The sequence below is a fragment of the Micromys minutus genome (assembly GCF_963924665.1).
Source record: "Micromys minutus genome assembly, chromosome: 22".
Taxonomy (NCBI): Eukaryota; Metazoa; Chordata; class Mammalia; order Rodentia; family Muridae; genus Micromys; species Micromys minutus.
The window spans coordinates 17,316,854-17,331,490 of NC_137957.1; the positions used below are offsets into that span (position 1 = coordinate 17,316,854).

The window sequence follows — 14,637 nt, forward strand, 5'->3', positions numbered from 1 at the left end:
AAATTATTTTCTTAGTGGATTGTGTGTGTGTGTGTGTGTGTGTGTGTGTTATGAGATATATATTTGTATTTGTAAACCTTTGTATTTGTCCTTTTTAGTAATACTGGTTTGAGATTTTTATTGTATGTTTTAAATTGCCAGCCTTACTGGTTACCTGCCAGTACTTAACTACTTTTGCAGAGGACTTGGGTTTGGTTCCTGGCACCCCTGTCACATGGCTCATATCACCTGTAACTCCAGCCCTAGGGAACCTGATATTCTGTTCCCATGATCACAAACCTATTCACATACATACATGCTTATACATAATTTTAAACATACATGAAAATAAAGAGTTTGTGTGTGGGGTTAATGTGTGATTTAGTGTGGATGTGGAAGGTGTCTTTCGGAGCCACATGAAGCTTCCTCAATTAGAGTTGCTGTCACTGAACTGGAAGGTCATTGATTGGGCTGTGCTGGTTGGCAGGTCAGTAAGCTTCAGGGATTGTCTGCCCCTCTTCCACCCAAGGCTCCTTCATGCCCCTTCATGGTCCTGAGGCTTGCAAGGCAGGCTCTGAACTACTGAACAATCTCCATAGTCCTTATCTAACCTATGAATTATAAATGAGATGTTTTTAGTGTCTCGTCCTAATGTACATTTCATATGATAGAAAATATATATCTAAAAAACTTGAATGCAAAATTATAATGGATAGCAAAATTATTTAGTAGCTATATATACTACTTTTCTAAGAGTCAATGTTTTATACTATTAAGGCTATTTGTACTGAAATGTATCTGATACATTCTTTGTAGAACTATCTTTAACTCTGAACTTTTTGAATTTTATTATATAGTTTCGAAAAAGCTTGATAATTCTTACCTCAGCTTCATTTTTAACCTGACATGTACAGTACAGTTTTACTTTGTGCATATTTACCTAGGTTAAAAAATGAGCATCATTTACCTCCCCACCCCCGCCAAAAAGTTAATCCCATTGTAATGTGTATGAAGTTCCTGTGCTGAAAAGCAGTTTGTTGCAGTTATGCTGATGGAACTCTGAATTGGATTTTTAATCTAATAATTGTTTTAAAAATACCATCTTATAACATGGGGACAAGCTTTGTCAATGGGTACATTGATAGCTTGCATTCCTGTGAGTACAGGCAGTGGGGCGGGGACAGCTAGTTAAATGACTGAATCTGAATTAATTGTTTATTTGGAAAACAACCAGAGAATATTTAAGACACAAAAAAGTTTGGGGTAAGGTGTTTTGTTGTTGTTTTTCAGTTAGCTTTGTTTTTGTTCTATGTTTCTTCCTGTTGTGTAATGTCTGGCACTGTGCCTAGTGGAAGCAGTTGTGGACAGACAGTTTTCATATTAGATAATATCTCCCTCAAAGCCTAGGGCTAGTTGCCTGCTCTCAATACCTAGTGGGGAGGATGGGACAGAGTCTAAGACAATTGCTTTTTGGGTTTGTTCTCTTTGAATTTTGTGTGCTATGTTGAATATTTTTGTTAATGTTATGTATATTTTTACATGTTAGTAATTTTGATGGCTTTTGGATAATTCCACTCTAGAGGGAGAACTGGTGGGCGGTCCTTCCTGTGACACGACCCTTGAGTGACAGTTCTATTTGATTGCCTCCAGTACTGTGAGGAAAGGACACGACTCTATGGTGAGGACTGATGGACATACATTATCTGAGAAAAGAAACTACCAGGTAAGATTCCTTTTCCTTCCCTTTTCTCCATTTATCATAAATACATCGAACCGTTTTAACGTAATATAGATTGGAACAAACAGATTACAATGAATATTATCTCCTGAAAGTTTGTGGTATAAGTTTAAATATTACATAATAAAATTAACAGCTTGAAATAATTGTGAATGTTTTACAAAATGATACCTGTTTATGATGTATAATTTTAGTACCAGAACACTTTTCTGACATATATGCCAAAATTTAGGATTATCTGACATATATGATTTTTGGCTGGTTTCAAAGGCAGTTTGTAAAGTATTTTATGCATATTCCTGAAAGAATGAAATGTTAAGTTTGGCATTATAGTTTGTATAATAGAGTGTTAGAGAAATATAGATAGCATTTGATAGGCTATATGATGACCCAGATTCTGTTTAATTTGTCATTAATATGCTGTCCTTACAACATCAGATTCCTGTTTCATTACTTACATAACTATCCATTTTTTAAAAAAAAATATAATTATGTAGGGATGCTCAAAAGATACTGGAAGTGTTAGCATTTCTCTTTCTTCCCGAGCTTTCAAAAGAAGGTGAACGTTAAAGATAGTGTTATTGAAGTGATTTTTAAGAAAAGAACAGATAGTATTTGAAGTTAAGTTTTAAATGGAAACTTACTTCATTTCATTTGGTAGTGAAACCAGTATGAAGTTGTGAGGTACTATTAAATACTGAGTACATTCATACAGAAGTGAGTTGTTAGGCTTCCTATGCAGACATGGCTCCCTCTCACCCCAGGAGTTTGTCCTTTGAGACTAAGACAGCTAATGTGACACACCAGCTTTGGTAAGCTACTCACACACTCAGCATTTGATGGAGTGCAATTAATCCATTCTTTCTGCATACTAAGGCACAAACAGTGGAGAGGACTGAAAGTGAGTTCTATGCTATGTGTCAGCAAAGAGTCTTTGGTTATAAGACTTGGGTTCTGTCTTGGAGCACCATCCCCAGTAGAAGATGCTTCTCTATCTGACCTTCCCAGAGCTTTTGCCTAACTTGATGGATGAATAATAAGCCAGAGTAAAATGGGATTGTGCTGAATCAACTGTTCCTATAACTCCCGATTTGTTGTCAAACTGGACTAGCCTCTGCTAATTATTGTTTGTGCTTGCTATATAGCTCTTTTTACCTCAGAACCATTTCCAACAGCTTGTACTTGTAAGACTTTGGTTACACTTTTTGGGCTTTTGCATCTTTGTTAGGTTTTGCTAAGTCACTACAAGAATATTATGATTATGGGTTATGTGATATTTCAGTTTCATAACTATTTGCAGAGTGTGAGTATAGAACTTTTGTTTGATTTATACATTGTAGCTAATTTGTGTCATGAAACAATATTCATGTACATTTCTACAATTTATACTCACAAAAGGAATAAAGCAGTTATATTTTGCCAATAAAGAGTTCCTTATTTCTGCTTATACTACTCTAAAAGTGCTTTATTTTAGTATCAATATGCAAATAATACAAGTTTTTGAGCTTGCATGAAGATGCATTTTTTATTAGACTTTTGCTAGCTGAAATATTTTTCATTTGCCTTTTACTGTTATATAGTGGTATCCAACGTGTATTTAAACATCTTCGGAAATAGGTCTGGATTGTAAAATTCTTTCATTTGTGAAGCCTCCTCTGAAAAGAACATGCATAGAAGGCTGGTTTCATATCTAGCCTTAAGATGATTTTATTGAGAGTGTATGGGGTAGTCACATAATGTTGATCACCAAAAGTAAAAAAATGTATGTTTTAGTAACTCTTAGTAACTTGTATATTCTAAGATGAAATTAATTTGGAATTTATAAATTTTTACTTTCTAGGAATTTTGTTGTTTTCATTGTTAAAGCAGACTTTCTTTGTGTCTATATAACTTCATTTATTTGAGGGCTTTTGGTTCTGGAATTTGTTTCTTTAAGCAGCCTGATTATTGCCTACTGTTTGAGATTAACAAAAAATATTTCTCCAATTCTCATTTGCATATAGACCTCATAGACTTTGAGTTACACAGGAGTTGAAATACTGATTTTTTTTGTGGCAGTATTGACTTTGTATGTCTTGTCTGTCAGTAAGCTCACTTAGGCATTTGAACGAAGTAGATAACTAGTGTAGGAAAGCTGTCCTTTTTGAATAGTTATCAAGCTTCTATAAGAAAGTGGACATTATGTCAGTTTTACCTTTTTTCTATATTTATTCTTTCTATAATTTACACATTCTGCCACAGTGATGAGCATGTGTACATTTAAATCATCTTAATTACCACTTTGACTCAGTGGTGGTTTTCTCTGATACTCGAGCTTGAAACATGGCACCTAATTTGATTTTTTTGGGTTGTATTCCTCCACATGATTTTTATCTGTATTTATGCCCTTAATACTTCTTCTTTAACTGCCTTTGCTGGGTTTGACTATTTAGTAATTAAAAGCTGCTTTAACGTTTCACGTGCCTTGTACCCCAAGCTTTTAATAATTTGGATCTCTTAAGGAATAGTATCCTTTCTTCATGACTCAATAATTTGATTTTTATTTTTTCAGAAGCTTCCCTGTAATGGACTCAGGGCTTTTTTTCCTATTGCTCTCAAATCCTATATACTTGTACATTAGTGTTGGCCTTAGCTCCTAACAGCCATCTATTTTCTTTCAGTTTCCTATACACTTACACTGCTGCTCTGTTCCATAGACAGGAACTACAAATGGCTACTTAAACTCATTTAAGTTAAATGATGTTACATTTTTAGTTTGCCAACCATGCAAGGCACATTTTAAATACATAGTGCATACTTCTGCTAGTGACTGCTGTGCTGACCAGTGCACATTAGACCTTTCCATCATCATAGAGAACTGCAGGATAGCAAGTGATTCTGTGTGGATGGAGTCAGCCTGTTGAAAGCCACAGCCGCATCCGTTTGTTTTGGCACCACCAGTACCTAACATGGTACCTGCTATACAGGTAGATGTTCACTGAATATTATTTGAATAAAATTACAGTAGAAAAACTGAGGAGGAAACAGGGAAATGTGCTGGCTGTCTCCTAGTGAGATTTCCAAGACTGTTCACTGAATGCAACCTTCCTTTCATTTGTCTTTTAGCAATAAAAATTAATTTTCCTCATAAAAATGTTTAAGAAAAAAACCACTAAGTCCAGTATGAATGTTCACGGCGGTGGTGGCTTTGTGATCTTTTCTGACGAGGAGGAATGCAGATGCAGATCCTGTGTGTTTTGTTTTTTTCTTGACTGTGTATCTTCAGTTTCTTATATTATGGAGATAGTGTTATATCTCATTTCTTTTTCAGAAGTAATCATTAATTTGAGGTTGGCATTTCACTCCTTTTTATATGTGTTTTTTATTGTGTATGTAGGCTTTGGTATTTATATACACATGCTGCTTTATGGCAGTATTTTGACAAGCTATCCCTTCCATTCTACTCTTTTGAGTAGGAAAAACGAGCTTTTAGCCCACTTAACCTTCAGACACTTTCCCAAGGTAAACACGTAACACTTGACAGTGCACTATGAAGTAAAAATTAATCTAATTAGTAAACACATAAGTGGTTAGGAAGGAGTGTTTCTACTTGGTAATTTTAAGCATTACTGTATACAGACTAACATTTTATACTGCATGAAATGTAAGTATAAGCCATGGAAGCGTGGTTTAATTTTTATGTCAGCATGAAGTCTGTCTGCAGGCCACATACAACTTTGGCTAGTTGATGATGTCTTAGAGTCTTAGCTGTACTAGTTTTTGGGGCTTCCTTTGGGTACTTTTAATGTGTTTAGAAACACGAACATCTGTGCATCTTTGAATATGTAAGATATTGATAAGCAGTAAATATCAGAGACCACTTGGTAGAAAAAAAATCTGTACACATTTTTTTTTTTAATGAGTACTTAACAGTACTGGTGCCTAGAATAATAATAGAGGTAGGCTTTAGTCCTTGTTGCTGTTTGGTGTAGAATGAAGGTAAGTAAGAGTGAGGAGATAAAAAAATGAATCACACAAGACTAAATCTAGTGAACTTCTTCATAGTATTCTCCTCTTAGCTCTTGTAAATCTTGCTAACAGTGGGCCCTAAGTATTGTCCCTGGTCAGAGATACAGAGCAATAGAGTGGGATAAAAATGAAGAATTTTATATTTGGTTCCTTTGCACATAATTATTGAGCTGCTAATGGGGTGGTGCAGAATAATAGTAATAGTAGTGGCGTAGTGTAAGGCTGTTTGCTGTTCCTGCCACAGACACTGTTTCCATATCAGAAGTCACTTGGAATTTATAACCTAGATTGCAAAGTACACCTTGGTATTTTTTGGCTACCTACCTCCTTTCCCATGTTTCTCTGGCTAAATGTAACAGCAGGTTAAATGAATTCCCAAGTTCCTCAGGGTTCTCTTGGTAGCCTTTCTTTGTATTCAATGCAAACATGTTTCCTTCTGAAATCATAAAATGACATCAAGGGTGTTTTTTAAAATTATTTTTATCGTATTTGCTTAATCCTGCATGCTTGCTGCATGTGTGCTTACACATAACATAATGCATGTGTTGTTGAGGTCAGGCGACAGCTTGCCAGAGTTGATTCTTTAATACTAACATTCTCTTGGCTATTGAATTCAGGCTCTGTGGCAAGTGTCTTTACCCACTGAGCCATCTCAAATGCCCCATGGCATTTATTTTCTAGAAAACATGTTTGTTTGTAATAAAATGCATGGTTTGTGGCCCACCCTTAGTGTCTTGGTATGTGTGTATGTGTAATAGCTCCCCAGGATCAAAAAGTCTGCTAAGTATGTCTTTAGGCCAAATGTCTTACAGTGATAGTGTAAATGGTATCATACTATTTTGTTTCCAAAGATAAAAAGTATCGGATGGCACACATTGTATTTATTTTGTGATTGGCTTCCTTTTGGGAATTTAGACCCTAGGCTTTGCTAAATAGCCATACCAAATCCCATTAAAATGTTTCAAATAAAATTGGTGTGATGGCATCTTTGGGAACCCCAGGATGAAATTAGATGAAAACAAACAAAATTCCCCATGGGCATCTGTCCGTCCGTCCGTCCGTCCATCCATCCATCCATCCATCCATTTATTTATTTGGAGTTTAAAAAAAAGCTGCCCTAGATGCAACTCATTGTCAGTGGTAGGATAGAGGCACACAGAGTGCCTACAGATGCTCACTCTTCAGTGTGAGTAGATACTGTGACATCAGAATAGGTTTCTTTTGTCAAATCTGTTCCATAACTCTTAAGAGATCCAGGGAAGGTTAAAGTAAATGGTGCAGCCTAGCTCTGTTACCGAATGTGAGAAGACTCTAAAAGTGCTCCCTACCTTTAAAGACTGGAATTCAAATAGTGCAATATGTGGACAGCAGCTTGGGAAGAGAGGCTCTCAGAACTGGGAGGGTGAATAGAGCCAGCAGTGTCTCAGAAGACAAGCTATGTTTTCAGACATTGAATGAAAATAATAAAAGACAGACTTTATGAAACTGGGAAGTTATCTGATAAGTTAATACTTCAAATTTCTCGAATAGTCAATTCCCAAGAGGACTTTTAAGAGTATGTTTGAGAGGATACTAGTTTGAGTTCGTCCACATGATTAGTGTTTGTCAGACACTGAATGTCAAAGTCCATTGAGCTAGGATCTGAGACATGTTTCCCTATGTTGAGAATAGACATACTTTCACATAGCCTTTTACACATGTTAAATTCTCCCCTTCATGTTAACTTTAATCTATCTGAAATGGACTGTGTGAGGTAGGAATCCAGCATCCTTTCCATCCAGTCAGTCCTGCTGTAACTGTTACCTGCCTTCTGTCAGAAGCACATGTTGGGTTTGGTTATGTGAATGCTTGTAAATGGTACTGTTTTCAAATTGTTGTATTTATATCATTAACCTTGGTCTTAGTCTTAACTTTGATAATTCACTCTGTGACACATTTTGACTATTTTTAAAGACATTCTCAACTAAAAATTCCTCAAGTTTATGAATGAAATTGTTTTGACTCTGGAGAGGGTGATCTTTTTCTTCCTATCTATATTTTTCTCAAATTCTTACTTTTTAAACATACCTTTAAATTCATTCATATTTACAGTTAGATACTTTGATTTGTGGTTGTAAATGGTACACCAAAAGAGTACATTGTGTAGATGCTACTGTTAAATCAAAATAGCTAGTTTTTAAAAATTGGGCTTTATATCTATCACTGTTGCAAAGCTTGTTCTTAAAATTTGTCAGTAGTTTTGTGTTTTCGTAGAAGTCATTTGGAAAAAAATAGTTTCATTTTGTGACTAGCATTTCTTTTTCTTAAGGATTTATTTATTGTATGTGAGTACACTGTTGCTGTCTACAGACACACCACAAGAGGGCATCGGATTGTATTACAGATGGTTGTGAGCCACTGTGTGGTTGCTGGGAATGGAACTCAGGTCCTCTGGAAGAGCAACCAGTGCTTTTAGCCTCAAAGCCATCTCTCCAGCCCATGACTAGCATTTCTAAATTGACCAGTATTTCTGATAAATCATTGAAAAGAAATTGTTGAGAATCTTTAGTTACTTACCTTAAGGGAAAGCTTTAGGTAGTCACTATTTTTGGGATGTTGATGTGGTCCTTTATTTATATAGACATATATTTATGTGGCAAAGAATCGTTGCAAGGGTATTTCATTGGTTTCCCACTTCTTGATCATAAGTTGACTTTGAGACAAGTTATCACTGTATAACCCAGCTGACCCAGATATGCATCAAGCTTTTCATGTTATTTTCTGTTGAGTTTTCCTGTAATCTCTTTGTGGCTAGAACATATAGTTAGTATGAGGCCAGTTATTTGTTTGTGTTCAAAATGTTTTGGGGTTCTGTATTTTCCTGTTTTCCCTTCTGTGTTCAGCAGTCCATTAATTCTGGAAATGTTCATGCTTATTACTTTTGACTGCTTCACTCATGTATTTCCGTCCGAGAATGCTATTGGATATGTTTGTATTCTGGCTCTGACTAGAAGCTCACTTTTAAGGAAACACTTTGCCATTACATCTCTGTTACATACTTTCATTATTTATTGCTTGAGGAGTAACTTTGGTTTTCTGCTTTTCAATATCCATAATTTAATACTTTAACTTCTTTTTCCCCTTAATTTTCTACCTTTCCTGTCTATTCTTTTTCTTTCCTATTTTTTCTCCCCCATTTCTTTCTCTTCTTAACCCTTTTAATGTTTTGCTTGCGGTACCCTTTTCTTTCTGAAAAAAATTATTATATATGTATATGTATATATGTATATATATTATATATGTATATGTTATATATACACTGTAGCTATCTTCAGACACCAGAAGAGGGCATCAGATCTTATTACAGATAATTGTGAGCCACTGTGTGATTGCTGGGAATTGAACTCAGGACCTCTGGAAGAGCAGTCAGTGCTCTTAACCATTGAGCCATCTCTCCAGCCCCCTGGGTAACCTTTTTTCTTTTTTTAGACTAAAAATAGTTTTCTTTTAAATGCACTTGTGATAGTGATGAATTATGTTGGGATTCATCCTGTGTGTCAAAATTTATTTTACCCTCATTTAAAAAATATTTTTGCTCAGTAAGAAATTGAAAATTGGTAGTTTCTCTTTTAACACCTTAAAAATCGGATGCCAACCAGGCATGGCGGTGCAGACCTGTAACCCCAGTACTCGGGATTGAAGCAGGCAGATGGGGATGCCATGCCTGTGCTGTAGGACCCAGTCAGTCTGCCAACCAGACAGTATTCGAGACGACACTGCACTGCTTTCTGACTTATTTCTAGTGAAAAAAATGTTGTTGGTATATATCTTTTTCTGTGGATACTGTTAAGGATTAAGAACATTCTGTTTTATTATGAAAATTTTTTAATGTATGGTTTTGGTTCTGACATAATTTTCTTCATGACTCCAAAGCTTGGAATTTCTTTTGTTTATCGTTTTTATCAAAGATTTTTTTTGTGTGTGTTTCTTTGGTTTTTTTGTTTTGTTTGTTCGTTCATTTTGTTCCTTCCTCGAATGTTTTTTATGCTTTGTTCTGTGTCTCCCTCCATTTCCCAGTTCACTACTCCTTACCCTTGCATGTTTTCTTAAGTGGCTCTTTGAGCCCTGCACCTTCATGCTCTGACTTAGTGTGCTAGTCGGTCTTCTGCCTTCTTTTGCACATAGCATTTGATTCACTGTCCATGGATTGTGACATCTGAGTCATTGGAATCCGTAGAATGTTTCTGTCGGTGTTTGAAGGTTTTCCTACCTGTTCTCCGCTCTGACGGATATCACTACTCCTTAGCATAGTTGTGCCTTCCCCAGAGTTTTGTTGTCTTATATATTTTTTAGTATTTGTGTTAAAATTCTTGAGGCTTACTAGGGATGGAGTTACATTACTTAGGAACATCTGATCCTTGTGAGACCCTTCTCTTTCTCTACCTCTGCCCTTTTAAAAAATCATTAAAGAGAAACAACAGATTTTAGGTAGGGCTGGTTTTTTTCAACTACTAAGCTAGTATTTTTTGTCCCCTGAATTAGTGCTTCTCTGCTCTGGCTTCTGGGAACAGACGTAGTGTGTACTCCAGTGGCAGCCTTTAGGATGGGCTTCTTTTTCTTTCTGGTGGCTCTCCCGCTTGCGTGGCTTCTTTCCATGCTTGCTGATCTCTCCTGCACCGAAAACTTGAATCTTCCTTCTTCAGTTCTCTGAGCTGTCTCTGTGCTCCTCATCCTGTGTAGCGTTTCAGCTTGCATACTTCAAATGCCTTGGACTACCCTGACTGACTGAGCTCTAATTTTCTGGTTTGGGTACTTTACCCACCAGGCTCCCTCCTTCTCATTAACAGTCTGAAAAATCATTGAGTCAGCTAGGAAGGTCAGTTGTTGCCCCATGTCTGAGAACTATCGCTAGTATATTTTCTGTTTTGCTTTTTTAAAGAGAGTAAGACCTACCAATCTTTTTGCTTCTGTATTTTGTCCATTTTTAAACTGTTTGGGAGAAGAGATTTTTCCTGTTAGTCCATCCTGGTTGGACTGAAAGTCTTAATATTTCATTCTTTGACATGACAAATTAGTTGAGAAGCTAGATGAATCTTTCTGAACAGTAGGAATAAGATTTTGTGTTAACGATTTTGGCTCAGATGTTTTCTGTTGTAAAAGACACTATATAATACACAATTCAAAATTGTCACACCAGATCTGTGCACTTAAAAATATTATTTGGAAAGAAACATACTACAGATTGATAAATAAAATCCAAGTTGTCATGTCCTGTCTCTTTAACTTAAAGCAAAAAAAAAAAACAAAAAAAACAAAACAAACAAACAAACAAAAACCCAACAAGCCATTTTCTTTGCATTTTCCTACTTCCCATTAAGATAAGAAATGCTAAGGTCTGGAATTTGGCATAGGGAGGTTTAGATCCTTTCTGCCTGTTTAACAGCACTGAGGTAATTCTTTAACAATGCGATAGCAGAATAAGAAGTGAGACATTGCTCTCATCTCTGCAGGTGTGCGCTGGCTGTTGTGCAGCCATTGACACTGTTCCCATTCATGAGGGCTTCTACTGGTTTACTCCACAGAAGCACTTGCATGAACAGCTGTAGCAGGGAGGGCAGTAAGTAGCAGTGTTGCAGTATGTATGGTGGATGCCATCCTTCCCCAGTCACTGTTGGTTGTCACCATGGTGTTATCCTGTATGCCTTAAATGTTTTGAAGTTCTAATTCAAAGGTAAAAGGTAAAAACTTACAGGAGATTAAGTACTTCTTTTCTTGTTTATTGCAATAAATTGCAGTTTACCCTGTAATTACACCTCAAGGTTTGTTTGCTTTTAGTAAAAGCAGCATCACATACAAATAAAGCTCTTATCAGTGTAATAATTTCCCTGGCTCTTCCAATATGCAGACACTATTTTTTATGCTGTAGTAGTTTACCGGTCAATGTACCAACTTAACCAAGGTCAGGCTAACACCACCTGTATCATATACATTAGCATATTGGAAACACAAGAATGGCATAACACTTTCGTGATGATGAAGCATTCAAATGCGTATTTCAGTCTGGTTATAGAAAACATTCAAGCCAAAATCAGGAGACATTCCCTAGTGTATGTGACATGACATTGGTGTTATTAAAGACATAAGAACTAGGTAAAACACAAAATAACAGCAACAAAAACCAAGTAGTATGACTTAATGTAAGTAGGCAGGCAAGGGATTGAACAACTGAAATAGGTGAAGCTGGGTCTTTCTGGGGGAGTCAGTAAGTACCAAGTCTTTACACTGGGGTGTCCTGTATCTGAGCTGCCAAAGGAGGAGGACAGTGTAACAGGAGCATAGGAAAAGGAGGGGGGAGTAGTAGAGCAAAGGGAATTGAGGTAACAGAGGGTAGGCCACAGGGGAGGAGCCTGTACTGGTGCAGACAGGCACTTTAAATTGTCTCTACTGCCTTTATTTGCAGTGCTCTCTGCTCTGTAGAGAACATTCTGAAGTGTGGTATGCATCATCTAGAACTTGACATAGCAGATGCTGAATAAACATTCGCTAAATTCATTTATGTGACCAAATATTTAGATGAGTTTTAAAATGTCTTCCTTCATTGAAGGAATAGTCTGCATTTTTAACTGCACTACACCCAATTCAGGATTAAATACAAAAATTTTTGAATAACCTGATCTTCAGTGATAGCCATGTTATTGATTCTCATTTTGAAATAGCACATGTATAATAAAATGCATTTATTTCTTAATCATTTAGCTTCTATATTATTAAACACATGTGGGGGAAAATGTAAATTTTCACTAGGGTGGGATATAGTTCAGTGATGAAACACTTGCCTAGCATGTGCACAGCCCTGGGTTCAGTCTCTAGCACTCTTTCCCCCAATGTGAGTAAATTTAATATTTTATTTAAAAAAATCTCATCTCTGTCATCAGATTGTTTTAAAATGCTGGTGTCAAATTTACAGTGACCCTCCTACCTCAGCCTCTGCAGTGCTTAAAGTATTTTAATATTATTTGATTAAAGTGACTCTCTGGTGGACAGGTCCGTATTTGTTTTTCTGTCAACATAGAAACACTTAAGGAATTAATTTTTTCCCAGGGAATATAATTAAACCAAAAGGTCTCTCATTTTTAAGAGTTCACTGGTTCTGTCTATGTAACCCACCTCTCATTGTGTTGACTGATGTTGTTAACATAATGAGAGCATAGAGTTAATGTTGAATGCTCAGAACAGGAGTATGTAAGGAGCGGCTAGGCAGCATACTTGAACATACTTTACTAGCATGATTTCCCGAAGGCCAGGTAAGCCCTATCCTTCATATTTTGGGAAAGTGTTCAGAGCTTTACCCTTTTTTGATTGTTTTAATTAGTATTTTGAAGCAGTCTGAAAGATGGTTCTGGGGTTGGGTAATATAAAAAGATAAACAGGGAGTCATAATGTTAAAACTGGACATTCAGATCTTTATAGCGTGATTTCCTTATTTTTCAAAGAGCAGAAGAATCCCATCGTTTATCATGTTCTGGTTGGACTCCTTTCTTATCGTTTGCTGGAGTTTGAACTTCAGAGCTATGGTGTCAACCCTGCTGTAATATCTCAGGGGAGCTCCTAGTGTGGGGCTGGTGCCATGGCTCACCCTCCAACCTTTCCTTCTTCACTTCAGCCTCCAGCTCTGAGCTTTCCCATCCCCAGAGTAGCAAATGTTGAAAGAAGTTGCACAGGTAAGTATGTGGCGGGGAAAGCTGGGGTTAACAGTGTTATATTATTCATTGGTATTTTGAGGGTGGGTGGGGCCGTCTTGTCAGTGAGTCATTTTGTTTAGAAATGGCTTTTGTGTGTGTGTGTTTTCTTCATAAAGCTATTGTGTAAATTATTATATAAAAGTTTCATGTTCAGAAAAGAAGCTAAGAAAACAGGAAAGACAAATTCATAGGCCACTAGTTTGGCCTACTAGTCTCATGAGGTGACACGTCTCTTAAAGTTTCTTAAAGCTTCTACCAGCTTTAAGTGTGTGCTGTCTTTCCTGGGGTGTTGAACAGGTAGTTGTGGTTTGACTCCCCACAAGAGAAATTCCAAATGTGTTTTCCTTTGCAATCATGACAGGAGGCCTGGGCCATTCTGCCATTCTGGGTTTGAAACAGTAACAAAAGTAAGAAGGGTGCAGTTAAGGCATGCCATCACAGTTCAGCAAATGCTTTGGAAGAGTGTTTGTTTCCTGTATTTCATATCTTGTGACCTGCAGATTCTTGAGCACACAAAGACATTTATTTGAAATTAAAACCAAGAAAACAATTGTATTTTTCCTAAGACCTAGGATAGTTGAAGTATTTTCTTCCTGTTACGATCTTTAAAACACAATTTTTTTAATGGTTTATCTCCTTTAAGTTCTAAAGCTTTACTTTTTCTGAGAGCCATGTGGAAACACTTCAGCAAAGTATCAGAACAGTTTCCCCACTCCCTTTAAGAAATGCCTTAAAATACTTGAAACAGTATCTTTTTGTTGCTTAGAGGGCTTGTTTTGTATTCTAAATTTAGAAGCTTTTTTGCTGATTACTTGTCCTTTCATTTTTGTTTTCTAGTTTTATACTCTGTATTTAAGGAGAAAGTACTGAGTAAGTAAGGCTGTCCTATAAGGTTTCCAATCAGCTTCTTACAATAGTAGTTAGAGTTGATTCTTTAGTGGATAGACGGACCACACCCTTTCTCCCACAGATTAACATTATTACATTTTTCTTTCAATGTGTTTATGATTTGGACCTGTATAAGGCTTATTGATAAGTAAAAATTAAGAAAATGTGAAACATTAAAAAAAAAAACCCACAAAGTGAGTTTATTTACTTTGAATCATGACCAGATTTTAGGAAGAGGCATTTTGGTTAATGCTTTCCTGAGTACACGAACTTCTATGGCATATCTGTTTGAAATGCCATCCA

The 14,637-nt window shown here is 36.4% G+C and overlaps 1 protein-coding gene across 7 annotated transcripts in view; it reads left to right on the forward strand.

Annotated features, from left to right (window-relative positions):
* CNOT2 (CCR4-NOT transcription complex subunit 2) overlaps nt 1–14,637 on the forward strand; it is an 86,767-nt gene that overhangs the window by 27,797 nt on the left and 44,333 nt on the right. For 3 of the 7 annotated variants that reach the window (XM_080935326.1, XM_080935332.1, XM_080935329.1), the window contains exon 2: nt 1,630–1,702. In XM_080935326.1, coding sequence (XP_080791452.1) covers nt 1,630–1,702 — 73 coding nt within the window. Of the gene's footprint in view, nt 1–1,559; nt 1,703–13,367; nt 13,426–14,637 lie in introns of all 7 variants that reach the window. The other 4 variants (XM_080935327.1, XM_080935328.1, XM_080935331.1 and 1 more) reach the window with 3 other exon arrangements.